The sequence below is a fragment of the Typha angustifolia genome, chromosome 7 (assembly GCF_048772165.1).
Source record: "Typha angustifolia cultivar Huaian chromosome 7, ASM4877216v1, whole genome shotgun sequence".
Lineage (NCBI taxonomy): Eukaryota > Viridiplantae > Streptophyta > Magnoliopsida > Poales > Typhaceae > Typha > Typha angustifolia.
Window position 1 is genome coordinate 13,934,959 of NC_133245.1, and position 27,251 is coordinate 13,962,209.

A 27,251-nucleotide genomic window follows, 5' to 3' on the forward strand; every position below is an offset into this window, starting at 1 on the left:
CTAAATTATAAGGTGACATATCATATCAAGCAACAATCAGTAAGATAAGATAGTCCACTTGCACGGATACACTATATTTTTTCTAGTGACAAGCCGTTCCACTATAATCCCAGTCTATTCTAGGTGGGCGCTATATTAGAAGAGCTCTGCAATAAAATACTAAGTCAAAACTAGCATTGCAACATTTAAAATAAAAGAATAAGAAAAGGCCCGCAATGGACTTAGGTTTAGGCTTGGCCAGGCTAGACCAACCCCATGGCCTCAGGCCAGGCTTAGCCAGACTAGCCTAACCCACCCACCCGATCAAGCTCAACTAGCCCAACCCGAGCCCTTACTCTAGGGCTTGGGTTCGCCTAATAAGGGGTCACCCTATCCCCAATCTCGCGCACATAGCCACGAAAGGCAAAGGAAAGGCGTCAGCAACCCACATCACCAAACGACCAACTAACAAGCGAGCAAAGCAAGTAGGGGAGGTTGTCGTAAGGAGATCTTGGCCAAGGAACAAGAAATGGGTCCAACACACACCAACTAACAATCAAGGAGACGAGAAAGAAGATGGAGCAAATCAGATAGCTCTAACGCTAAGGAAGGCAAATGAGGGAACAACAAGTAGTCGACCATGGATAACAACCAAAGGGGAAATGGTGTCTATTGTATCCTTAGGGGAGGGGCACGGCAAAAGAGCTCAAAGCTCCAACAGGAGTGAATGCCATGAGCAAGACTAGGCCTAACTAGATGATATTTGTGGCTCAAAAAGGTTCCAAATAGTGGTAACTTAATCCCTCAAGCTCGTCGACTAGGGTTTCATTGCCCACAGGACATCCCTAAAGGAGGCAGTGGTAGAGGAGAAACCAAAATGCTCACCCGACAGCCCAAAGTGAAAAATAACACCAAAAGCGAGGTTTCATCGAAGAAAATAAGGAAAACTCACCAACTCTGACATGACGAATAGAGAAATAAGAGAGTTTTGAAGAGCTCGATGGAGAAGTATTTTGATCAAGAATGGAAAAAGGTTGTCGAGCTGTTTGCCCTAGAGATACAGGCAATCTTACTTAATGGAGGCCTTAAAACCAAATATTTCTGCACTATTACAAATGACAAGAATATTAATCATACCTCTTCTTTCATGATTAATAGTTTGCTTATTACTAATTCTAATTTTGGCTATATTTAATTTGAGGCTAAGTCCCGAACTTGATTAATGACACTATTTCTTAGTATTGATTTAAATACACTAAATTAAGCCAAGAAAAATATGATGTTTGGTTGTAAACTAATCTAAATTATAATTATTATTATTGATGTGATGCAAAAAAGAATGTATTAGGTTTAGAGTAAAAAAAATTACATATAAATTTAATAGATTAGAATGCCCTTTGACTCTAATGATAGAAATAATAGTTTTAAATCATGTCAATGATAAAGTTAAAATTAATTAAAATTTAATTCTTTATTTATTGAGAAGTGGATTTTATTAGAAATTTTAAAAAAAACATAGTTAGTGAGTCCTATCAAGGAACCCTATGAACTCAAAGCACACAAGAAAGAGATTGGTTATTGCTTCATTGATTTCTACAAATTCATTTTTCACTAATAAGTAAAGTACACTAAATAATATTAACAAAAGATCTACGAGGTGGGGGAGAGAGAGAGAGAGAGAGAGGAGATAAATGATTAAAATAACGAGTCGAGTGAAGTGATATCTATCGACAGCAAAACAATAATTTAATTTTGCTATTAAACACTCGGTGCTTCAAACCAAGATTAGCGAGAAACTTTCAAATCCTATCTTTATCCAAACGGTAAAAAGGCCGGATGTTAAATGTAAAATTAAAAAAAAATTCAAAGTTTTTAAAGTGTTTGACTATGGAGATGAAGCTTTTAAGTATTTGTGTGGCCCATCTGACGTGGACTCTCTTTCCATGAGACGGCTCATTAGCTCTGTCCACTAAGTTACAAGTCCCATCTTGCCGGTGTCATATCAAATTGCAACACCTACTAATATATCCTGCTTTCACCTCTGTCTTCCTTGCCCTGCCCCTGCAACATTTGAAGGTGGGAGTCATCCAAAGTGTCGTCGATGGACATGCTCGGCATCCATCCTCCTAGTGGTAGATGAATGGACCAATCAATCTAAAGCTAGGGAGAGTTGAGAGATCCACTGCAGCTAAGGTTGCAGGACTTCTCTAAGCACCACAGCCAGGAGTGTGCTGCCAAGTAAGCCCTGGGAAGTGGAGTTATTACGCTTTGTCTGTGTTGGGGTTTTAGAGACCAAATACTTAATCCAGTTTGCGTAGTGTTGCACTGCAATGATGAGTGTCCCTTGAAGCTTTTGTTTGGTTTGGTATGACATTCAGATGATGCAAGCATGGAGATAAGTATTAACTTTTTATTATATTACCCAACTTTGCCAAAACTGATGGTTATATGGATAATAAATGGACACTAAACCCATCGAACTGTACCTAGAAGGAAGAAGGACCCGAGTTAAAGCGCTGGCACTGCAATCATAAGCCATATTAATTAGCTCCTGATGTCTTGGGAAATGAGGGCTAATTTTAATAGTAGAAGTGGTCACCTAGGAGATCCCAGTGACAAATAAAAATACATGAGGAGATTAAGATATGTGGACATTGGGATATTATTAAAGTCATTATAATTTTGGAGGAAAAGGAAGGGGTGAGTAAATAGCAAACTGGGAATTAATTAGTGGTGGTGGTGGTGGGGAGAGAGGGAGAATGGCGTGGATGGAGCAGAGCATGCTTGGTCTGGAGAGGGAGTTGGATGGAGGAGTGTAACGCATATTGTTTCCTGTGGACATGGCAAGATGAGAGCATAGAGATGATGAGGAGATAAAAATAATAAATGGAGTGAATACTATATGTGTACTTATCCTTATACCTTTTATTGCTCCAATAATGATTGGCTAACCTCCCCATCTCTCACTCCGTGTCTATAGATAAAACGTGTGGTCCCCTCTCTCTCTCTCTCTCTCTCTCTCTCTCTCTCTCTCTCTCTCTCTCTCTCTCTCTCTCTCTCTCTCTTTCTCTCTCCTGTCTCTCTCTTTAGAACTGAGTGCGGATTCGAAGAGTATATATATGTAAATATCAAATTTAGAGGGGTAAATTTTAAATTTTTGAAGGATATGTATGCAAATCAAAGGTATTTTTAAAGTGAAATTGGATGTTGATGGGAACTCTCTCTCTCTCTCTCTCTCTGTGTATGTGGGCAATGTACATCCATAACCAGCCCAGCATGAGGCATTTGATGCCACCTAGAGTAGCAAGTATTGCCTCAAGTACTTGATTTAAAGAATTAATGCCACACTATTCGATATATAAAGAATTTCCGACAAGCTTTTATGAATTCAATGATATGGAAAGGTGATAAAAGAAGAGTAGATGGTAAAAATTTAGTACTTCTTCAGATAACTTGCCGGTGATGGAGCCTTCGTAAACTCATTTGGTGAGCACTAATTTAAGAAAATATTTCAAAGTATATATATTTTTTCAAAACTAAATTTTATTCCACTAAATCTAAATTTTACTTTTCAAAATTATATCTTAAATCTAAATCATATTCTCAAAAACTAAACGATTCTTGTATGCATATGGGAAAACATAAGGAGTTGTATTATAAAATTCTTAAAAACTAAGTATTAGTAAAAGAAATATAAAGTATGGTTTAAATTTTTAATAAATATAGAGAGAAGATTCAAAGTTGTTCAAATAATAGATTAATTTTTAAGGATAAAAGTGGTACCACAAAGCAACAGCTAAGAGATCCTTCCATCCTCATTAAAACCTCCAACCGTGTCAACCTGATTTGGGAGGCCATCCTCCTGTGCTGGCACGTGTGTACTGTGGGCCCTGATCGCACGTGCGCAACCTTCCCTTTCATGCGTGCGTTTGTGTGTGTGTGTGTGTATATATATATAGAGAGATATAGGCTCGATTGGTGGCGCACTCGGAAGTGGTCAAGCCTAGTAGTGGATATTTGCTTCTCTCCTCTCCTTGCCATCTTTCACCAGCAAAGCAAACCAGAGAGAGAGAGAGAGAGAGAGAGAGAGAGAGAGAGAGAGAGAGAGAAAGAGAGTAATGGAGAGAGTAATGGAGAGGGAGAAGGAGATGAGACCATCAAGATTTAAGAGGATATGTGTCTTCTGTGGAAGCAGCCAAGGGAAGAAGAAGACCTATCACGATGCTGCCATTGAGCTTGGCATGGAGTTGGTATGCATGCTAATGATTCCCCTCCAACTTCTTAAAGCAATTTTTACGATGTTGGTATTGCTTGCTATGAAGTATTATTGTGTTTGCCATTGGAAATTTTGTTCCTTTTTTTGTTAGCTTTCAGTAGCTTTTGGCGTTGTGTTTTCTTGGCTTGTTTTATGTGCCATTTTTTTATAATGGATAATGCCTCTCTCTATCACATTTACTAGTGGAGTTTGATTCTCACATCACAATACCTATCTAGCTGACTCAAATTTCTACCCTTCTCTGTACTAATTTTTGGAGTCTTCTCATGGTACCTCTTTTCTTTCTAGCCCCACATATCCTGTCATCTTAATTACCATCCTTCATTGTTTCCAATAATGTGTGTTGGCGTTTACTCCATGGTCCCCTAAGCATTAACCAAATGTGCGTAGATGGATTTAGTTGATCAGTTTCAAACAAAAAGTTGGGAACCTGTAGAATCTAAGACATGGTTTTTTTTTTTTTTACTTGCACAAGAATGTGGGTTTCGAGGTGACATCTATCCTCGTGTGAAATAGTGTGCTGGTTTTGTTTCAGGTGTCAAGGAACATTGATCTGGTGTACGGTGGAGGGAGTATTGGCTTGATGGGTTTGGTCTCCCAAGCTGTTTATGATGGTGGAAGGCATGTCATTGGGTATGTGAAGTTTTATTATTTGGTCTAGTAGTTTAAGATTAATTGTCAGTAGTTATTTATGTCATGTTATTGTCTATGTGCAGGGTGATTCCGAAGACTCTCATGCCTCGAGAGGTATGTCTGTCTTTTTACTGATTGCAATCTTTCATATTTCTTTTTTCTCTTCCTTTTTCCACTTTTACTAGTTTCATTTGGATGGCCTTCTTACATTATTAGCATTGCAAAGAAGGTGACAAGACTTAGCCAATTTGTTCTCTGGAATGGCCCCTTCGGAATCTTTTCTAATTCACTTGTTTTATGTTGAATTCTGCTCAAAAGATTTGTTTATTCTTTAACCTTTCATATGTATAGCTACTGTTGTAAATAGTCTCAATTTCTTTTGTCCCCCACCTGCAACATTCATTACTGTTTCTCTGCAATGAGCCATTAAATTATTTCTTTGGAGACTCTCTCTCTCTCTCTCTCTCTGCTTTATGCTAAAAGTACTTTTCTGGGGATTAAAACAGAAAAAGGATGATATTTATGTGCTCTTTTGTTACCTTTGCAGATAACTGGTGAGACAGTGGGGGAGGTCAAGGCAGTGGCAGATATGCACCAAAGAAAGGCTGAGATGGCTAGACAGTCTGATGCCTTTATTGCATTACCTGGTTAGTGTAAAAGCCTGCATATTTGTCACTGATATCTCAAGGTGAAAATAAAAGGAGATATCCCAAATACTCTCACAGGGTAGAGGGTGATTGCACAGGAAGACAAATATGGAGTTTAGTAACGGAGCTCAGTGCTCAGTGTCTAGATAAAAGGACAAATAGGAAACAGGGTAGTAGGCCATACCTATCTACATTTCATTGGAAATCCAAAATCCAAAACTGAGGACGCAAAATTTGGCAATCTGTTCTTCTTTTCGTTTATGATTTTTATTCATGTAATTCACAGTCCAATTGGTAAGGTGGAGCATTTAGAAGGTAGAACACTAAATAAAAAAACAATTATTCATTGCTCTTTAACATTTCAAGCTTTTCACTTGGCTCTGTAGCACTAATAGTAATGTTCAAGGGCTGTAGGGCTTGATTATCACACATATTTGATAAAAGCATATGTTATCCAATATTGTGCTAGAGAATTCTTCAGCATCTTCATGAATTATACATGGTAATGCTGATTTGGGTTGTTGTGCAGGGGGATATGGGACTCTTGAAGAGTTGCTTGAAGTAATTACATGGGCTCAACTGGGAATACATGACAAGCCAGTAATGATCTTTTCTCTCCCTCCACTTGGTCAATTAAGTGTTTCATGCATTTTTCATACTAGCAGAAAAATATGTGCGTGTTTAGTCTGTTTTCTTGCTTTTTAATTTGTTATTTCTTTTACCAGTTTGAGCATGAATACAAGTTGAAAAGTAAGTTATATGCAAAAAAGCTAACAAGAAATGTTTGAGCTACTAGAACTTAGACTAAACTATAAATAGATCCTTTAGAATTTCAAACTAGCCACAATTTGAGGCTTCTGATGTCATCATGACTAGAAGGATCTAAAACTAACTTTTGTGAACAAGATGACATATTAATGAGGGGTCATTCAAACAAGAAGAATAAAGATAGAGATATAAAGGGAAAGATATGACAAAATTGTTTGAATATTGTAGACTTCTATATGTAGTTCATCTTTGCTGTTAGATTAAATTTCCTCTTAGTCTAATTTTGCTTCAAACAGAGTCCAACAAAGCTATTAAACTTTTGTAAGAAGAATTGAGGCTTATCAAATTGGTTTTTGTTAAAACAAACCAATCTGAGTAATCTCATCTCCTTTGCCGGAACATTTTACTTTATTATTGTGTCTTTATATTACTCTTCTGTTTTCTGTTTGGCTTGGACTAGAGAAACTCATTTCAGAAACTTGTCTTACGATATTCAGGTTCATTGCTCTTGCATTTTATTGTAGGAAGTACATAGTTGACTACATGCCATAATTCTAACCATTCAAACTTTGTAGGTGGGATTGCTTAATGTAGATGGATACTACAACTCATTGCTATCTTTCATTGACAAAGCTGTAGAGGAAGGTTTCATCAACCCTACTGCTCGCCATATCATTGTATTAGCTCCAACTGCAAAGGAATTGGTCAAGAAATTAGAGGTAATAGGACTTTCCCTTGCAACAAATATGCTTATTTATGAAGAAATTCAATCTAAATCTTTCTCCCATGCACCTAATGTAACTTTGCTTTTCATAACTTTGTGGCACATATATCTAGCAGGGTTTTCTCATATATCTTTTGCTTTTATGGATGATTTAGATTGTAAATGATATGCAGAAGAAATAGAGCAATAGGACAATCTTATATTATGATGATTCTTTTATGTGATTTCCTTAAAAAGATTCATCTGATACCAGGAACTGTGCATCTACCGTGAGGTAGTACTTGTCAAGTTCATAAATAGATTCTCTCTTGGTTGTATAGAACTCGTTTTCTTTTATGCTGTTGGTTTTCTCTCAGACAGTCGTTCGGGATGATTAAAGTACTTGATTTATATACTAGGCAAATTTCTTTCAAGCGACATAAAAGGTCAACAAAATAAATGAACTCAGATTCCGCTACTTTTACTTATTTACGTATCCATTTGAAACATATGTTTACTTGAACAAGGACATTCTCTCGTCTCTACTTTGTTCGTTATTTCATCTCATGCATTCCTCGACATTGTTCTACGCAGTCACGATTATCTTGAGGGTATTGAAGTTAGTTTTCTTTTTCATGTAGGAGTACTTCCCTTGTCAAGAGGGTGGTGCTGCCAACCTGAATTGGGACATCGAACAGCTAAGTTACTCCCAGAAATGTGAGGTTTCTATGTAAGAAGACTGGAAAGCTAATCCAAGGCAAGGGTGGAAGCACATTTTGCATTTTGGTAGTAAAGAGCAGATTGAAAATATTATAGCATGAACATTGGATTACACGTTTTGATTCCATTTTCTGTAAATTATGGAGAAGGTCATCAACATGTAGAACTTTTCAGTTCACTCTTTATTGTGCTCAAATATATGCTTGTTGATTCTTCTATGATTCAACTTCAGGGTCTTGATCTCATTTTCCAAACCAAACTCAGCCACAAATATTGCTTACAACCTCTTATGCGAAATAGAGAAAATTAATTTAGATATTTTAAAAATTAGTCGAATATAATTTTCTTGTTTGATGCACTTATATTTGAAAATAGTTAGATTAGATTAATTCAAGATATTAGATGAAAAATATTAATAAAAAAGAGATGTTGGATTACAGAACCCTCAGAGATAGGATGTTATTAAAAGTTTCTCTTGAAATTACCATATGGTGTCTCTTTTGCCTCTTCAACTCTTCACATCTTTTGCTGTCATTACTTCAAATATTACAAGCTCCTAACTTGATCATTTTTCTTTCTAAGCGCTGCCTTAAGAACCATTCCTAAGAATTTAAAAGAAGAGGAAGAAGAAATAATTGAACCCATGTAGGCTTTGCTTCACTGAAAAGAGTATACATACTGGAAATGCTTTAAGAAACAAGAGGAAGCCTTGTGTCAGTTGTAAACCTTCAAGTATTATCCAGGGCTTCAACATCTGCCTGTCAGAAGAACAACTGAGTGGGAATTTGTAACTCATGCCATTAAGTGAATCAACTAGTTAGAGTAAATTAAGGGGAAAATGCTTGGAAGAGGTCATCAAACGACTAATAAAGTTGAAATTTTTATAACTAAATTCTTTGTCTAACCAATCGCCAATGGCCACATTATTAGTACTATGTTGGAAGGTTCTATGAACCGTATGGTCATCCAAGACCTAATACCTCTCTTAATTAAGCAAAACCAAAGGGGTCCTCCAAAGCTCTAGAGGTATGAGTGATATCTAAGTAACATTATAGAAAAGAGTTTTAGTAAAGTGGAGTCCTTTTAGAGTGAATACTAAGTTCTAACAAACGACCTTATAATCTGATAGAGGCTGGCGAGCCATTCCCTTTGCTTGCAGTCCCAGAAAGTGCATTATATTCAACCACCCAACTTAGCTTCAAATAAAAGGAAACGAACTCAGATGGAAATTAATTACAATAATTTAGTTATAAGGTTCTTTGCCTTCTTTTTTGTTTGTCTCTATTTTATCTTACAGGAAAAATGAACTTCTTACTATAACTATACAATCATATGCTCGTATACGAACAAACGAACACTTGACGGCTTCTAGAATCTGACCACCCACCCTCCCAAAATTTGAAAATAAAATGGCACAATTCCTTCTCCTCTCAAAGTGTATACTTAACATCTCTCTCTCTCTCTCTCTCACAGCCATTCTCAGAGGAGCGACCTAAAAGTATCAAGGTGAGTCCTCTTAATAGTTTGATAGGTTGAGATGCTCTTTTGTTATCCTAGTTACTCTTCAAAGTATTAGACGTATGACTAGATTCACTTGATATTTATATAAGACAAAGTTATACTCAATCTCCTATAATTGCTTACAAACTAATTTGATATACTTGCACATCTATTCTTGTTAGCTTGTAATTGGATAGCTAGCTAGCTACGAGCAACAGAGAGAAGAATTAGCCGGCCAAGATGACGGCAGGACTAGGCTTTCAGCTCGGCGTGATCGGATCGTTGGCGCTCTCGGTTACATCGTCAGTCGCCATTGTCATCTGCAACAAAGCTCTGATCAGCTTTCTTGGCTTCCCTTTTGGTTTGCATCTCATCCTTTTCTCCACTTCTTTTTGCTCATTGCCATCAAACAGATCTATGAGGTTGGCTTTTATCCATATATCAAGTATCTGGGAAAATTGAAACATGACTTGAAACTAAAAACAAGAAGACAAATTCTATTGATTTCGAAGCTCAAATTAATTGATCACTTGACTACTAAGCAAGTCTATTCTGATACTGAACTGAAATGCTAATTTTGAACAGCAACAACCTTAACAAGCTGGCATCTGATGGTGACCTTCTGCACACTCCACGTAGCGCAGCATTTTCGCATGTTCGAACCAAAGCAGATCGACGGCCGGACGGTGATCCTCTTCGGGGTACTCAATGGCACCTCCATTGGCCTCCTCAACCTTAGTTTGGGCTTCAATTCCATTGGATTCTACCAGGCAAGTAGTCTCCCTTATGCTATCTTCTTCTATTCATACTTAACCAAAATTTTTGTAACAAAACTTTGAATTGAAAACAATATTCTTTGCAGATGACAAAATTGGCCATCATACCTTTCACAGTGCTGTTGGAGACTCTCTTTCTTAACAAAAAATTCAGGTTATGAAACTAAACTGAAGTAATATTTTGACACCTATTTGAGTTAGCTTGAGTCATGAATAGTTTTGCCATATAAATATATATATATATAGCTCAAACTAGTTTATTTGATGAACTGATAGTAAATATAATTTGCAGCCAAAACATCAAGCTCTCTCTTCTCGTCTTGCTCCTCGGGGTTGGCATTGCTTCCGTTACCGATCTGAAGCTCAATCTTCTTGGTTCCATCCTCTCCCTCCTCGCCATCGCTACGACGTGCGTTGGGCAAATTGTATCCTCTATTCCATTTTTCTAAGACATGCTTAGCAAACACTGGCATACACACATATAACTAGAAAAAAGTATATATATAACACTAATCAAATACTCTTATATTTCTAGTCCTTAACTCCATAATTTACAAAGCTGACAAATACAATACAGAAGAGGTTGAAGATCTCCTCCACACAACTCCTATACCAATCCTCACCATATCAAGCTGCCATTTTGTTTGTCACTGGCCCTTTTGTGGACCAGCTTCTTACCAGGCGCAGTGTCTTCGCTTACAGTTATTCCCCTGTAGTTTTGGTATGTTTTCAGTTCAATCTCAAAGTTGCTCACATAATATTTTTACAAAGTTTGTATGTAAATGCTTCTATAAAATGGTCCATTCATATGCAAATACATTCTGCAATACCTATTCAAGCTATGAACAAGCATTGGCCTTGTTAAAACTCCTCTTCTTTTTCTCTTTTGTGCATGAACAATGATACAGGGATTCATCATTTTGTCATGCTTGATCGCGGTATCGGTGAACTTTAGCACGTTCCTCGTCATCGGGACGACATCTCCGGTGACGTACCAAGTGCTTGGCCACCTAAAGACATGCCTAGTTCTCTCCTTTGGATACATCCTACTGCATGACCCCTTCACTGCCAGGAACATCTTAGGCATCCTCATTGCCATCTTTGGTATGGCACTCTATTCCTACTCTTCAGTTCAGGAGAACAAGAAGAAATCGATCGACGACTCGTTGCCGATCTCCCAGGTTTGATTCATGCACCTTTAAATTCCATATCTGCAACCAGAAAAAAAAAAAAAAAAATTTATTGATTGTTTTTTATTTTAATTTTTTGGAGATTTAGTTCTAATTTCAATCATTTGATGTTGTTGCAGATGGCAGAGAAGGAGGTCGAACCTCTTTTGACCACCAAAAGTTTGGTGCATCACCAAGAAGAAGACAGCAGAGATACAAAGAAACCAAATGGACTCCCCTTGACGTCAAGGAACTCTTATGCTTAGTATTATTTATTGATTATATTGGTAGAAGGATGTATAACTACCATTCTACTGCTTAAAAATAGGGAGTTTCTTTCAATTGATAATTCTTTTTTCTAAACAAGAAAAGGTGATCGTGTATTTTTGAGTGTACACTTGAACATCTAAATAATCTGCACCTCTTACCAATTTTAATACTATCATTGCATTTATCCTCCTTTTCTCATCCAACCAAATACAAAAAGATTAAAAGAAAAAATTGGATGCCCAATATAATTTTAAACACCTACGCTTCAAAAAGTCTCGAAATAGTTTCTGTATTTATAACTAAAATGAAACCGTTAAAATTTAGCATCGTAGCTATTTTGATAATTCCAATTTAGTCATTTTGATGGTGCTCGGTTAAATTTGATAGAAAAACTAAAATATAAAATAATTTTGGATATAAGTAAAGAATAATAAAATATATTTAATTTTATTTTTATCCCTAATTTTCTTATCTCGCAACTAAACTAAACGGGTAATTTCCCAAAGGCCGGCCCGTTGTCCATTTGCAAAATAAAGCCCAAATACCACATAGAAGGCTAGAGGAGGGAGGGTATGTGCTTTTGGTTGGTCACAGAGACTAATTATACTTTTTATTACAAGTCAACAAACATAAGAAGTCCTAGATCCCATCAGCCAAGATAAATTAATAACACAGCAGGAGCTATTAAAAACCAGTGCATCAGACCAACCCTACTAATTATAAACTCCAAGCCTATTAAGCCAAAAAGTCCATGCCATTATTTTACTACAACCACTGCTTGTCTGATGCCTCTACCTTAACTCCAAAATCCAACCATATCTAACTAAGAATTTAAACAAATAAATTGGGTTTCCTCCATTGACTTGCCTTTGGTCAAAAACTTGGAAAAAACCAAGACTATTTTCTTTAAGGCCCACTTGAAACTTTGGAACCATGTCTCCTCTCCTTGTCATCTACTTTGTGTGCATCTCAAAAAAACAAAAGTAATGAGCTAGTCTTGTGCCACAAAATTAGGGCAGGCTTTATCTAGGGTTTCACCATCTTTGGTGCTTCTCAAGTCAAAGACTACATGGAGAAAATAAAAAATTAAAAGAAAAATATAAGATGATCCCATTTGTTATTTGGATCCTCTTAGAAGACTGTCGACTGTGGATCCTCTGCATCCCTAATTGTATGAGTTTTGATGATGAAGGTTTATTTTAAATTGGGGGATTGCTTTTTATTTTTTGCACACTAAATTTTTATTTAGGATAAATTACAAATTATTCCTTTGTGATTATGTCTAAAATTAAATTATCTTCTTTTCTATCCAAACTAAACGAAAAACGCACCAGATATTTTCAAAAGATTCTTGGAAAGACTATTTTAGAGTCATCATTCTATTCTATTAAATTTACTCACTATATTTTATTCCATACCAGATTTAGACCAATCCAAACATAAGAGAATTCATATAGGTAGTGGTAGCTTCGTAAGTTAGGATTCTAATAATTTTAGTTTTACATAAATCGGAGGTCAAAATAAAAGGATATGAATAAAATAATAGAGAAAAATTAGAACGGAACAGATCGATAAATATCCGACGTTGCAACGGTCGTCGGAGGGTGACAGACAGTGGTAATAGATGGCCTATAGTATGGTGGCTGTTGGAGGAAGATGGTAGCCAGGGTTTGAAAATTTTGGAGGTTCTACGACTACGATCTACTCCTAAAAAGATAAGAATGATCTGACAGTTATGATAAAATGATAAATACGATAATAAGAAAATAAATAAACCCAATTAATCTTCAATGCTTGAATGTTTTGATAAATAAATAAAGAATTCTAGCCCCTCTATATAGAGGTGGGGTACAATAAGTCATACTCAGACTTAGCCCGAAAAATTTATACGACTCGAACTAGGACTTGCCTTAGAGGCTTACATGACTTAATTGAACTTATCTTAGTGGTTTACATGATTTAATTGAATTTATCTTAGTTGCTTACATAACTTAATTGACTTACCAAGAGAAAAATGACGAAACTAAAATTTTAAAGGTTAGTTTGATTTTATGTATTTCTATTTTATTACTTAATTTTTCCAATAACATAGGCAAATGGCTTACTCCTTTGTTGTCATGTAGGCAATTTGGAAAGTTCAAAATAATTATATTTTTAGAGGCAAATCATGAGGCCACAATGGTAACAATATGGTAGCTCACAATTTAGTCAATCTAGATATTCAAGATCAATTATATAAGAAATAGACTGATTTGCTATCAAATTGGAATGTTACTTTTGTTTGTTAATAAATTTTCTATGGGTTTTCTTATCAAAAAGATAAGAAAACCATTATATGTCATTCAAAGCATAAACTTGTTTGCAAATAATTCTTAAGATGCTTCGTGAAGAAGTGATGCATAACAATAAAGCTAAGATGCTTATTAGAATTGATCGTTGATTAGGTTGATATAAATGACAAAGGCGATGCATACGTAATTTGGACAAAAAACCTAATTAATGTCTTATATAGGAATCTTGTATTTATCTAAAATATAATTTGAATTAAATAAAGAATATTTTTGTCAAGATGATAACGACTTGGTACTAGATTGGAGCTCTTTATTTAGATAATGATTCAAATATGTAGGAATCTATCTAGATTGACAACACAAAAAAAGAGGAGGGATGAAATAAAAATTGCTTTACATTTCATAATTTTATTTTTCTAAAACAAGGTATATAATTCGAGATGAGAATTATAGCGGCCTAAACTAGGTTTGTGGCAAAATTATGAGCGGCAATATTATTACACCTATTCATAAAACCGACACTAATTGAAAATTAAAGGGTCAACCACCTAAGTATATTCTTGAACAATTATAAAAATCATCCATGTCAAGTAGAAATATCAAAGTAATCGATCATTTTCATTAAGGAGAAGGAGTCGCTAGTCCACCAAATCTCTTATTATGAACAATAGTCCACAATATAAGGACACGGCACATGAGCTATGTCATACAATATGTAACACTATATTAAATTACTAATCTTGTAGATCTATATATTTAACCACATACGCATATTAGTGTTGACCTTAGCCTTTTCTATGTCATCGGTTATATAAATGATCCAATTAAACTTAAAAGAGGAACTATTGAAACAACCTATGTCTTGTTTATTAAGATTCACAATGCATCACATAGATATCCACCTTATATTTTATTTTTAATACATATATATATAACACTCTAAGAAAGTCAATTTATAAATTTAACTTCCACGACTACAAAATGCTCTGCTAGAAGAGTTGAAAACTAAAGGTTGAAGAAGCTAGATAGTATTTCACCTCCAATTTGCAAGTCAATCAATGATATAGTTGGCTTTCCTATAGGTGTAGTGAGTAGTTTTAAGGTTTTAATTAATTTGAGTGAGGGTAATGATATCCTCAATTGTAGAGTTAATAGTCTAAGCAGTTGGATGTCTGCCATTAGAATATTAGCCTAACAAAAGAGAGTAACTTAATCCAGATGTTGTCTGACTCATTTATTTTTCAGACAGATGAGTGTCTTTTGAACAGTAATCAGTACTAACTTGTGTGGTTGTTTGTACATCTGAAGCCTAACAGATATTAGAACTTTTAATTCTAACTCATCTATACAGTAATTTTAGTATAATGAATAAGGTTATTTTTAAAACATTATAAGTAAAATATAGGAGTCAAATAATAAATATTTAAATGACCAGAGTAGTGCATAATAAGAAGAAGAAGAAAAAATTTAATTAAACTAATGACGGACAAATTAAAACTATTTAATTAACTTTAATTAATGGCACGTGGGGGGTGGGGTGGGGGCGACCATCGCCAACCGGCGCATGATAGGGCGGCCGCACCGGAGACGGCTCATGATGAGGCACGTGAGGCGCATAGAACCACGCGCCGTTCACGTGCGCTGGGAATCGGGGGCGACGGGCACGATCCCGAATCCCGAGGCGTTAAAATAAAATGGATTCGGTAGGCAATTTTGGAATAAGACCCCTTGAACAGTCGCTATTTTCACACAGGCCCCTTGTTTTTTAATTTTTAATTTTTTTTATCTTTACTTTAAAAGGGGAGCAAAATTAGAAGTTTTAAAAGGTTAGAGCTTGATGTGGATTCCGGCGTTATAGTTACAGGTGCTGTTTACCTTTTGGCAGCAGAAGTATTCTTCTGTCTCCCTGAAAAGAACTAATCAAACCAAGTTTTCAAAGCTTATGTTTTTTAACGAATACGAGAGGTGATCCTGAGATCTAATGAAGCATCTGATGGCCAATCGGACATCTTAGTTGGCTACCTCCTCATAATTTAGCTCAATTTTATAAAATTTTAGTGTACTATTAACTCGAGTACTTAACTCTTATTATAAGATTGACTAAATTATAAATAATTGAATAAATTTTTTAATATATTTAAAATTATACTAATTAGATTTTAGGTGATAAAAATATAACTTCTCACAAACATTTCATCTTACATCTTTTAATCTTTGGCAGGAAAATATATATTAATTAAATTACTCAGAGACACCGTCAACGTCTCAGTAGTATGAATAGGCTGTCACCACAAACTATTTACTTAAAAGTTTGGACATGTAGTGGAACACATTGGGCACCACCACTGCTGAAGCAGCCTAATATAACATGATGTAATCCTAAAATATGCACAATTAAAGGTGCCCACTAGTAACCCCAACATGATACAATTATATTCTAACATAACTTCTCCCTTCTAAGTTTAAGACATTTGAATAACTGTTTTTTTTTTAAAAATTAAGTTAAATAGATGGAGATTTTTTTTTAGATAATAAATTAGCCTTTGAAACGAGTTAAGATAAGTTTGGCTCTAGGATTGGCTCGGGATAGTTTGCTTTGATAGTTTGAAGGGTTTTATGGGCATAGAAAAAAAATAAACAAAGCAACTGCAAAAATATTAATAAACCACAAAATAGCTTGGAAGGATTCAGATTTTCTACGTGTTTCTCTTTTACTATTTGTTACATCTAAAATCAAATAATTCTAATAATACAAATTATTATTATTATATTAAAAGCTATAGTAATTGATTAGGTAACAATCATCTTTTACAATCCTTTTTTTTCTTTTTCTTTTTCACTGTAACAGTGATTTGGCATCCAATATAAGAAGATGACAACATTGACCACTTTTGGAAACCATGCATGCAGAGCCAACCTTTAAAATTGGGTGCCGACATCCCACATTCTCTCACAATCTGGCATTACCACCAACACTACTTTATAAATATTCTACAATCTGTTAACTGCCCGCTGTGGTAGGACCAGCCAGTTTTTTCTTCTTCTTCTTCTTCTTCTTTTTTCTTTAATATATATATATATATATATTTTGGAAGGAATAACTCTATACCTCCTGATCTGAATTGTACTCTGAATCCTGCGTCTCAGGCTCCTTAAAAAAATATCGATAAATAAAGATAATATCAAAGTAATATTACTAATTAACTCTTATAAATAAAGTTGGTGGATTGATTTAATGTATCGGTTCGGATGATAAAGCAGTAGAAAATTAAACTTATTTTTTAAAGAAAAATATTTATGTTAGAATAATTCGGACGCATACCTTACCAACAGGCAACAGCCGCTCCAATATGGTGGGGTCCCCATCCCACCGAATCCGTCGTCGTCGTCCGCTACGACAAAAATCTCCCCCCCCCACGGGGCGTGACCACTCCGTCCACCGAGATCTCGCCACGTGCACCGTCGCCACGCAACACGTCAGCGGCAGTGTAATTCGCGCTGGGTACGGACACTGTGGCTTACGTCTTGTCTCCTAGCTGTCAAAACAAAGCCTCGGGGCCCACCGACGGCATCGGGGTTCGGTTGTCGCTGTCCGTCCCCGGCGCCTCCGTTACGGGATCCCACGAATGCCCTCTCATTATCCACACGAGAAATAGTCGGCGAGGTCTTGTACATTAATCGGCTGAGGTATATTTAATTTAATCAATTTTGTTTCAAACACCGTACATTTTACGTTTATTTATCATTCATATCTATTATTTAAACCCTCTATTTTATTTTTAACACCGTAAATTAATTTTATACTAATAGCAGCTAACAGATTAGATAATATTTTCCAGTGATTTTAAAATTTAAGAAAAATTACCTAAATACCGATCTTCTGATTTTAAAATAATATTTATTATTTAAAATAACTATAGATACAAAATAAGTGTAAAGCCTTTGAATAAGGATTTTAGGTTAAGATAAAAATAAATATTTAAAGTCAAATGAGTGGTATTTTAATTTTAATTTTTAAAAGTAATATAATATTATCTATTGTTAACTTTCGTTAGGGTAAAATTAACTACAGTATTTTTTTGAGATATTAAAGATAAAATATAGGGTTTGAATAATAAATATGTTTATAGTTAAGTAAGTGTAAACTATATAAAAAACAAAATTCATAGTATATTCATAAATTTCTCTAACTTTAAATAACTTTATTCAATATTATTTATCTATAGTTATTTTAGCTCATCTATATAATAGCTAACCATTAGGAGAACTAATGATAGGGTGTTTTGAGATATTTTAAGCAAAATAGTTCAATAATAAATATTGGATGTAAACGATAATAAAAAAAGATAGATTGTTTTTTTATATATTTCTCTTTAATTTATGACCAATTCTTGTGTCGTAAATAGTGGTATTTATAATGCGGTATAGCAAGATAAGAGTATATGGTATTTTATAATGCAGTGTAGCAAAATAAGAGTATAATACATAAATTCTATTAATTTAAAAACATAAAAAATATAATTATTAGAAAATAGTAGGTGTTACTTGAAAATGACTATAATTTTGCCATGCATGATATTCTAGTTATTGACAATATCATAATTTTTTCACTATTAGCTTAAAACATATTGAGACTCAGATGAAGCATAGATTTTATACGGGTAAGAGGACGTTGTCAATATATTAATCGTGCACACCCAATAGCTTCAATCATGCTTGGAAATAAATACAAAGGTCGTAAAATTTTAGCAGTTGCAAACATAGCTGACGGATGTGTGAAATTAAGACATATGAGGCACCCGAACCAATATGGACAAAATTTGGCTTGCATATAATTCCTATCTAGTAAATACTAATCTTAATAAAATAATAAATGATACCAACCAATTTTTGTAAAGTTTGTATGTATTATTCTCTAGGACTAAGACATACAGCACACTTAGATTGACATGCATAAAATTGGCCTACATATAAATAATAAATAATACCAACGAACTCTTATAGAGTTTGTAGGTATCATTTTCTACAATAAAAAAGGTTGAAAGATCAACTCCAATTCGAAGAAAATTATTTGTTGGCTTAGCTCAATGGCTCAGCGGTGCGATTGACTTGGAGGAGCAGCTCGATAGTGCGACAACTTGGAGTAATATCTCGACGATATTTAATTCGATAATACACATAGCTCGAAGCCTAGAAAAGGGGGCTTAATATATTAGCTAAAGCTCGGCAAGATCTAAGTACCTCTGTATCTATGAAGAGTTGACTTTTTGTGTGAACTATTTCTAGCCTTAGGACTCTTGAATAATAAAAAAAAACTAAATAATTATATTTGACATAAATCAAACTCTAACTCATTTTAGTTCAGCTACTTTGCTTAATAAATGAAGTTGATGATATTTAAGTATTAAACAGAGCAAACTAATGATGGAATAGAGCAACCATATCTGAATACAACTTAAATGATAAAGATTTTATCCTATCTATGGTTGCCATCCACTACCAAACCCACAACTACTTTCTAATATCCAATCGTTTTTATTTTGTAAATTCTAGCTACTTATTAAATAATTATCCAATAATCTACATCTTTGTTCATATAATAATCCTCCAAGATAGAGACATTTTAGGTGGAATTACACTATCATAAAAGAGATGTGGTATTTGACTTTGGTAACACCACAATGCTTGTGCTTTTGCTTCAAAAGACCATTGTAGACCGGCAGTTGTAGAATAAATTAAAACAAAAGTCATCAGGAAGCCAAAGAATCCCAATTGTTTTCTTTTTCAATGTCAAGTTGGAGTCTAAATTAGAACAATATGACAAGGCAAGCACAAGTCCAAAGTCCACATGATCTCTAAGGCTACAGTAGTCATTCCTCAGTGCCCAATCAAATAACCTAATGTCTTAATCATCCATTAATTATAATTTTTTATAATTATTATTATTATTATTATTATTATTATTATTGTTGAGTAAAAACATTAGTACTTTGTGTTGCACTCTACTGTCCAAATCCAATGCAGCGCGACTTTTAAAGCAGGCCTTACAAAGTTGATTAACTAACTCTCTTTTTTATTTGTCAATATAAAACTGAATTTAGTAAACCTTTTAATTCATTCAACTAGATCGATCGGTATATTAGGGATTCCACATTAAGTCTCAATCTACTGTCTTAAAAATACTTTGGTAAAAATAAATATAAAATATAGGATCCAAAATGTGAAAATAGAGAAGGTAGGATGTGAACCATTAATCCCTAAAGGATTATTTAGGGTGTGAAATATTAATTTTCCCCTAAGTTTAAGTATGTAATGTGAGTTAACATCAACCATCTTATAATAGTACAATACTTTGAATCTTTTTTGGATAGGAAGACAGTTCACACGCTTCTTTTCTTAATCATGCACGTCTCATTCTCTAATTCTATAATAAAATTATATTCTTCTGATGTTATCCAGATCCTTTTTATTTTATTTTTCCATGAGGTGTTAGTTGGGGTGTCATAAATCTCTATATGTGAACAGTAATTAACTAAACCAAGAGCCTATTTTATCTTTTTAATAAAGCAAGAACTACGAAGGAGAACAAAAAGGGTGGAGGAATAAAATAGGGGATAAGAAGAGTTCCTGAGAATAAAAATGAGATAAATTATGTAAGTTGGTACAGCTATTCTGAAGCTGGAATTCTTTGGATAGAGGAGTAGGACGACAAAAATGATTGAGATCGATATAAGTTTGTCCTCGTTTGATCACCTGGAATATTTGAAACCTCAACTAGATCCAAATTGTAGCTTGTTTGGTTATGAATCCTAGATTTATATATAACAAATTTCATTAATTTATTGCACCTTATTCCTTTATATTATTAGGTTAATTTTATTGTGAATTTTTTTTTATTTTTTTAAAAACAATTATTATTACTTATACCGTGCTATATGGATATTTATGAGAGGAAATTGCAGGGTTTGTTCAAGAGGTTAGAAAGAATAAAAAGCTATACTTTCAAGATAAATTATATTAGTAACCCCTCATTTAGGACAGTAACACTTGTTATAATAAAATAAGTAGAATGGAGAGAGATTGAAAATTGGGTGGTGAAGTTAAATGGATGGCGTCTCAGATTAAAATACAAAGACCCAACAACTTTAAATTCTTGACCAACTTCACTTCATATCTCAATCCTATCAAATTCTCAGTCTTGCAATTGAAGTTATTCTCCAACCAAGCAGCAGCCTAAAGCTTCCGTATTGTAGTTTGAAGAGTCGCCATCTACCTGCCTGTTTTAGTGTTTTAAGAGTGTGAAAAGATTACATGGTTCAACAATGAAGTTGCTCAGGTTGTTGAGAATTATAAAACTCTTGTAAAAGTCTCAAACTATTTGTCTAAAGAAGGAAGTTGACAGACATGCATCCTTGTCCATTTCTATCAATTAGATAAGTAGATTGTATGTGCATCAGCAGTCCTTTTTATGTTTCTAGAATTGTGTGTGTAGGTAAAAATACTTGCATTTTGGGGTCTTTTTTAATAGAGTCATAAATGAAAACTCTTGTTTTTCTTCGTAATTAAGGTGTAAACAAGTATTACTCGAAATTAAAATTTGAGCTGACCGAATGTATTAAGCTTAGATCGATCAATTTTACTTCGAGTCTTGTTTCAAGTTCGAGCTTTGAACGTGTCAACTTCGAGTCTGATTCAAGTCGGCCTATGTGTAATTTTAACTTAAAATTGAACTCAAGTATGAGCTAATACATCCGGATTGACTCTTTGAGATACTGAGATGATTTAATTATTTTGAGAACCCTATTTGTTTATGGGTGCTGAGAGATTTTTATTTATTTAACATATTTTTTAAGTAGATATGATTGAGAATTTTCTTAAGAGAAAAGAAGATTGAAGGGTATATATAACAAAAATGCTATCCTATTGGAAACACACAGAAGAAAGCAAATTACTTTTCTCAATTTATTTCTTTTTTTCTTTTTCGCTAATTCACTACAGCTGCAGTGGCAGGCACGTAAATAAATGGGAAGCGGAGGTCCTTCGGTGGAAAAAGAAAAAGCGCGGATCTCGTCAGCTTCACCCTGCAACCTGCAACCTGCAACCGATCGACCGAGGCGGGCGCCTCGGCGAGGAATTGCCGACGTTATCGTCGACACAGATCCCGTTTCTCCCGACCAAAAGATCGGCGGTCGAAACCCGTAGGGGACGGTCAGATCGCCTCTCTCCTCGCTGTTCCCGCCCCAACTTTTTACCAGCACACGTGTCGCCTACTTTATCTTCTTTACCGACGCTGTTGCGAGTAAAACAGGTGATCCACTTGTCATCCATTTCCACTGCCACTTCGGCATTAAAATAATCGGCAAACATTCCATGAATTAATAAATTAATATAATTCAACATAATTAATTCTTTAAAGATATTTTCCTTAAATTTCTCCACTTGCCAAGGGAGATAACTCTTTATAAACGCGAGAGAGAGAGAGAGAGAGAGAGAGAGAGAGGGTGTTCATAGTAGGGAAGAAACCTTTTGGTTGCTGTTTTGGGAGGTCACAGATCAACCGAGATTCCACCAAAAAAAACCTGTGGTGTAATTGCTGTGATTTTTAGGGGCGAGGAAGATATTAGAAGGGAAAATATACAAGCCTCTTTTGTGAGGAATCTGTGTTGAATTGGGAGCAGGAAGTCTATGGGAAAGAGGCAAGTGGTGCGATTCTGAGGAAGTTGGGATTTTTTGGGGGGGTAAAGGTGGGATATTGGGAGGTGGGTCTGTGGCGAATGATATTTTGTTAGTATTTTAGCTGAATTCGGTGCAAGTTGTAATCTTGGTTCCAAGGGTTCGAAGGGGGTCTAGGGTTTCTAGTTTTTCATTGGAGGAGCTCTGAGTTAGTAGGGTCTGTAGTCTTCCTGTTCCTCTCTAGTGGTTTTGTTAGTTGTAGAGAGGTCAGTGTAGAGTAGTTGAGATCTGGGGTTTTAAGGGCTGTCTTCAAGAAATCCGAAGCAAGGTTGGGCAGAGGTGGATTTTTCTTCGCATTCTTCATTGTAGATTGGATCTAATTGCACTTTGTCTACTGGTTAAGAAAGGTAAGAGATCAGGTCAATTCTTTAGATTATACAGTGCTAACCATCTTGTAATTTATGCTAATTTTTTATAGTCTATTCCGAGTCTTTACTTCATAAAATTGATCTTATTATATATATAAATTGGAAGTCTAATTTGGGTCTTTCATGGTTGCAATTGCTATATCCAGTGTCTCGGAAAAAGATGATACGTTTTTAGGAAGAGATGATTGGGTTTCTTGTCGGAAGGTGAGATATATCTGAACTTTTCTGTGCATTTGTTAAGTTCTCATGCGAAGTAGGTCTCTCTTGTTTCATTGTCTCCTGCCTAACCCAGTAGAATTCTCACTTTTTTATATATGTATATATATGTTTTTTCTCAGCACTATTTGAGAGCTAGTGAGAATTGTTCTATATCATGATCACATTCGATGAATTGACCAAGGGACCGATGAAGGACTCAGATAAGTGCCTAGATCCCCAGCTCTGGCATGCCTGTGCTGGTGGAATGGTTCAGATGCCGGCTGTGCACTCCAAGGTCTACTACTTCCCTCAGGGTCATGCAGAACATGCTCACGGAACGGTCGACTTTGAGAGCTCCTCCCAGATCCCGGCTTTCATCCTTTGCAGGGTGACTGGTGTAAAATTCATGGCTGATCCGGAGAGCGACGAAGTTTTCACCAAGATCCGGTTGGTTCCAGTGAGGTCCAACGAACCAGACTATGCTGATGATGATGAAATCGGCCTTGGTTGCAACGGGCCGGAGGTTGAGAAGCCCGCCTCGTTTGCAAAGACGTTGACACAGTCAGATGCCAACAACGGTGGTGGTTTCTCTGTTCCTCGTTACTGTGCTGAGACCATCTTCCCTCGTCTGGACTACTCGGCAGACCCTCCTGTTCAGACCGTGCTTGCAAAAGATGTGCACGGCGAGGTTTGGAAGTTTAGGCATATATATAGGGGGACTCCTCGCCGGCATCTTCTCACAACTGGGTGGAGCACATTTGTGAACCAGAAGAAACTCGTGGCAGGTGATTCCATAGTTTTTCTGAGAACGCAAAACGGCGAACTCTGTGTTGGAATCAGGCGGGCTAAACGGGGGTTTGGTGTGGGTCCTGAATCCCCACCAGGGTGGAATCCTCCGACTGGAAATTGTCTATCAGCGTATGGAAAATTCTCTGTCCTCTTAAGGGAGGAGGAGAATAAGTTGATGAGGACAAGTGGAACTGTGAATTGTGGTGGGAATATGAGGAGCAGGGGGAGGCTGAGGGCCGAGTCTGTTGCTGAGGCGGCTAGTCTTGCAGCTAAAGGACAACCTTTTGAGGTTGTTTACTACCCTAGAGCCAGTACACCTGAATTCTGTGTGAAGGCTGCAGCAATGAGAGCTGCAATGAGGATCCAGTGGTGCCCAGGCATGAGATTTAAGATGGCCTTTGAAACTGAGGACTCCTCAAGAATCAGCTGGTTCATGGGAACAATATCTTCTGTTCAGGTTGCTGATCCTATTGGATGGCCAAATTCACCTTGGCGGCTTCTTCAGGTACCAATTTTAGCCAACATACTTTAGTTCTAGTAGAATTTGGGATGGCATTGCGCACATGTTGCTTATATTCTAATAAATTCTTTTTCTTCATGTTTGATTCTTCATGGGCAGCAATTCTAACCTAGATTTAGCTTCTAACTTGTAATATATGCTTTGCTTACGGACTACGGCATTTGAATTAATGCAACTTCTCTGGAATTTACGAAACCAAATCAGATACCTCATTTCTCAACTTGCTTTAGTACCAGAGTTCTTCCTTTTGACACCTCAATGAATGATAGCTGTCGGGCTATAGACAAAAACTTACAATTTAACTGCTACTACTGATATGCTGTCATTAATCTCCTGATGCTTAATTTTCGCAAAATGTAGCTTTTTTGCTTTTGGATTTGCAACATAAAGCTTGTGCCTCGTTTTCTTCATTTCCTAATTTCTCTTATTTCTCTGTTGATGTATGGAGTTTCCAATTATTGCTTGAAATTGCTTTACAGGTGACCTGGGATGAACCAGATCTGTTGCAGAATGTGAAACGGGTGAACCCATGGCTGGTTGAACTTGTTTCAAACATGCCTGCAATCCATATAGCACCATTCTCACCGCCGAGGAAGAAGCTTCGCATTGCCCCACACCCTGACTTTCCTCTTGATTGCCAGCTTCCAACTCCAACATATCATGGAAACACAATAGGGCCTTATTTTGTCAACAGCACTCCTGCAGGCATACAGGGAGCCAGGCATGCTCAATTTGGTATATCTATATCAGATCTCCACCTCAACAAACTGCAGTCGAGTCTGTTGCATACTGGATTTCATCAGCTTGACCACGTAACTCCGCCCTCAAGAAACTCTACAGGCCTTCTCATTAGCAATTCCCCAGTTCACAACGATATCTCATGCTTGCTAACCATTGGCACTCCGTCTGAGGGCACAAAGACATTAGACAATGGAAAGGTGCCTCAGTTGGTACTCTTTGGAAAGCCTATACTTACAGAGCAACAGATATCGCTCAGCAACTCCTGGGACACCCTGTCCCCAGGGGTCACGGGAAATAATTCATCAGATGGGAATCCTGAGAAGTTGGCAAATATCTCAGATTGTTCTGGTTCTGCTATTAATCAGAATGGTCCCACAGAGAATTCATCATTTGAAGGAAGCCAGGCATCTGAGCTTGGGTTGGGAACAGGGCATTGCAAGGTATTTATGGAGTCGGAGAATGTTGGTCGCACGCTCGACCTCTCCGTCTTTGGCTCATATGAGGAATTATATGGGCGGCTGGCGGACATGTTCGGAGTTGAGAAAGCTGAATTGGCGAGCCATGTCCTCTACCAGGATGCAGCTGGGTCAGTTAAACATACTGGCAATGAGCCTTTCAGGTGGGCATGACTGCACTAGATTATGTTTTGCTACAAATTTGTTGTCTTGCTCTGGAATTAATTTTTCATTCTCTTATCACTGTCCCATTATCTGGCTAAAGCATAACATATTTCTTCAACTACATTTTTGATGCGGATGAGCTATAGACAAAATTGCAATTGAAGTTGATATACTATGTAGCGAGCTACTAGGGGTTTGGAAAAGTAAATTTATCAGGAAATGTCTTGACATTTTTCAAATACAAATTTTAGTTTGTATATATTTCTTAACTCAATACCTGAAGGATATTAATATTATGATTTGTTTTCCTTTAAAGTTTGTTACATCCTGGAATTTTGTGATGGTTGATTCTGTATCTGAATATTTCATCATTTTGTCAATTGTCTTGCACAAATTAAGCATGATTTCAAAGTTTTTGAGATATTGCATCACATAACCCAAACTTTTTGTATTCATGCAGTGAGTTCATGAAATCCGCAAGAAGGCTGACTATACTAACAGACACGGGCAGCAACAACTTAGAGAGGTAGGAAAGAAAACCGTTTGTCGAAATGTACAGTTCAATGAGCAAAGTCTCTTATTCAGTTCAGAGTTAATGGAAACTTTCATTTCAATTTCTCACGCATGTTCCAAGATGTAGTATTCTTTCATTTTAGTTCCACAATGGTTTTAAATGCAGATCATTGTTCATCTTGTAAAGTTTTCTTCTGTCTAGGAATTTCTACCAACATGAATCACTTGTTGTCATGCATACTTTCATATGAAAAGTTCTCTGTGCTTAGAGGGTAGAAATGTTTACGAGATGAGCATGCATCTCTATCAGATTGTGAAAGCATTTAAAATTTTCCCCCTTACTCTGCATTAGTTTGATTTCCCTTTCTGCAAACAAAGCATTAATCATGGGACGCTTACATTATTTTTGCATGTTCCTGGATTGTCTTTGTACTTCCTATTCCTATGCCATAGTTGTTTGCCATGAGCAGAGAAGAATTGAGAAAGACACTAATTTTGTGAATGTTTAATGATACCTAGACCTGTAAATATCTCTTCAATTGTCTTAATGGTTATAATTAAAGGCTGTCTTATTCTTAATTGTTTTTTCAAAGTTAAATTAAGAGTAAAACGATCCTCCCAGCATAGGAGGTCTAGGTTTAATTAACTTTTTTGATAATCCAAAACATACTTATGGTTTTCGTTTCTCAATGGTCCAATGCTTCTCCAACCTTAGCCTGCTCTAAAAGAACATAAAAAAGAGAAAAGAAACGAAAGAAAACATGCAGCGTTCATTCAGTAGCTAGATAGAACGATCGTGTGATCTACTGTAGATTGCGTTTTTGTTTTCTATCTTCTTATACGAAAGCCCAAAATGACTAAATTTCATCATGAAACGCTCAAAAATTTGATCTACCTCATGTAGATATAAAACAGTTCACACATATTCAACAAAACATATCAAGGAATTATATCTCACGCCCAGAACATCAGCTATCAGACACGAAAGAAAGCAAAAAAAAACATTGCCAGTCCCATTCCTGCCATAAACCTCGATG

At 35.9% G+C, this 27,251-nt stretch overlaps 3 protein-coding genes across 3 annotated transcripts; all 3 read left to right on the plus strand.

Annotated features, from left to right (window-relative positions):
- Nucleotides 1–3,955: 3,955 nt before the first annotated feature.
- On the plus strand, nucleotides 3,956–7,904 carry LOC140763973 (cytokinin riboside 5'-monophosphate phosphoribohydrolase LOG1-like). Its single transcript, XM_073102372.1, has 7 exons — nucleotides 3,956–4,229; nucleotides 4,791–4,888; nucleotides 4,972–5,002; nucleotides 5,436–5,535; nucleotides 6,065–6,135; nucleotides 6,879–7,022; nucleotides 7,648–7,904. The coding sequence occupies exons 1-7, from the start codon at nucleotides 4,098–4,100 to the stop codon at nucleotides 7,738–7,740; spliced, it is 669 nt and encodes a 222-aa protein (XP_072958473.1). The 5' UTR covers nucleotides 3,956–4,097; the 3' UTR covers nucleotides 7,741–7,904.
- Nucleotides 7,905–9,101: 1,197 nt separating this feature from the next.
- Nucleotides 9,102–11,602, plus strand: LOC140763972 (UDP-xylose transporter 1-like). Its single transcript, XM_073102371.1, has 8 exons — nucleotides 9,102–9,232; nucleotides 9,409–9,587; nucleotides 9,812–9,996; nucleotides 10,089–10,156; nucleotides 10,295–10,427; nucleotides 10,562–10,723; nucleotides 10,911–11,183; nucleotides 11,312–11,602. The coding sequence occupies exons 2-8, from the start codon at nucleotides 9,467–9,469 to the stop codon at nucleotides 11,435–11,437; spliced, it is 1,068 nt and encodes a 355-aa protein (XP_072958472.1). The 5' UTR covers nucleotides 9,102–9,232; nucleotides 9,409–9,466; the 3' UTR covers nucleotides 11,438–11,602.
- A 10,601-nt stretch (nucleotides 11,603–22,203) lies between these two features.
- LOC140762901 (auxin response factor 18-like) lies at nucleotides 22,204–26,379 on the plus strand. The gene is made up of 5 exons (XM_073100880.1): nucleotides 22,204–22,812; nucleotides 22,980–23,037; nucleotides 23,172–24,325; nucleotides 24,820–25,700; nucleotides 26,162–26,379. Exons 3-5 carry the CDS (start codon nucleotides 23,207–23,209, stop codon nucleotides 26,229–26,231), a joined length of 2,070 nt encoding a protein of 689 aa, XP_072956981.1. The 5' UTR covers nucleotides 22,204–22,812; nucleotides 22,980–23,037; nucleotides 23,172–23,206; the 3' UTR covers nucleotides 26,232–26,379.
- The last annotated feature ends 872 nt before the right edge of the window (nucleotides 26,380–27,251 follow it).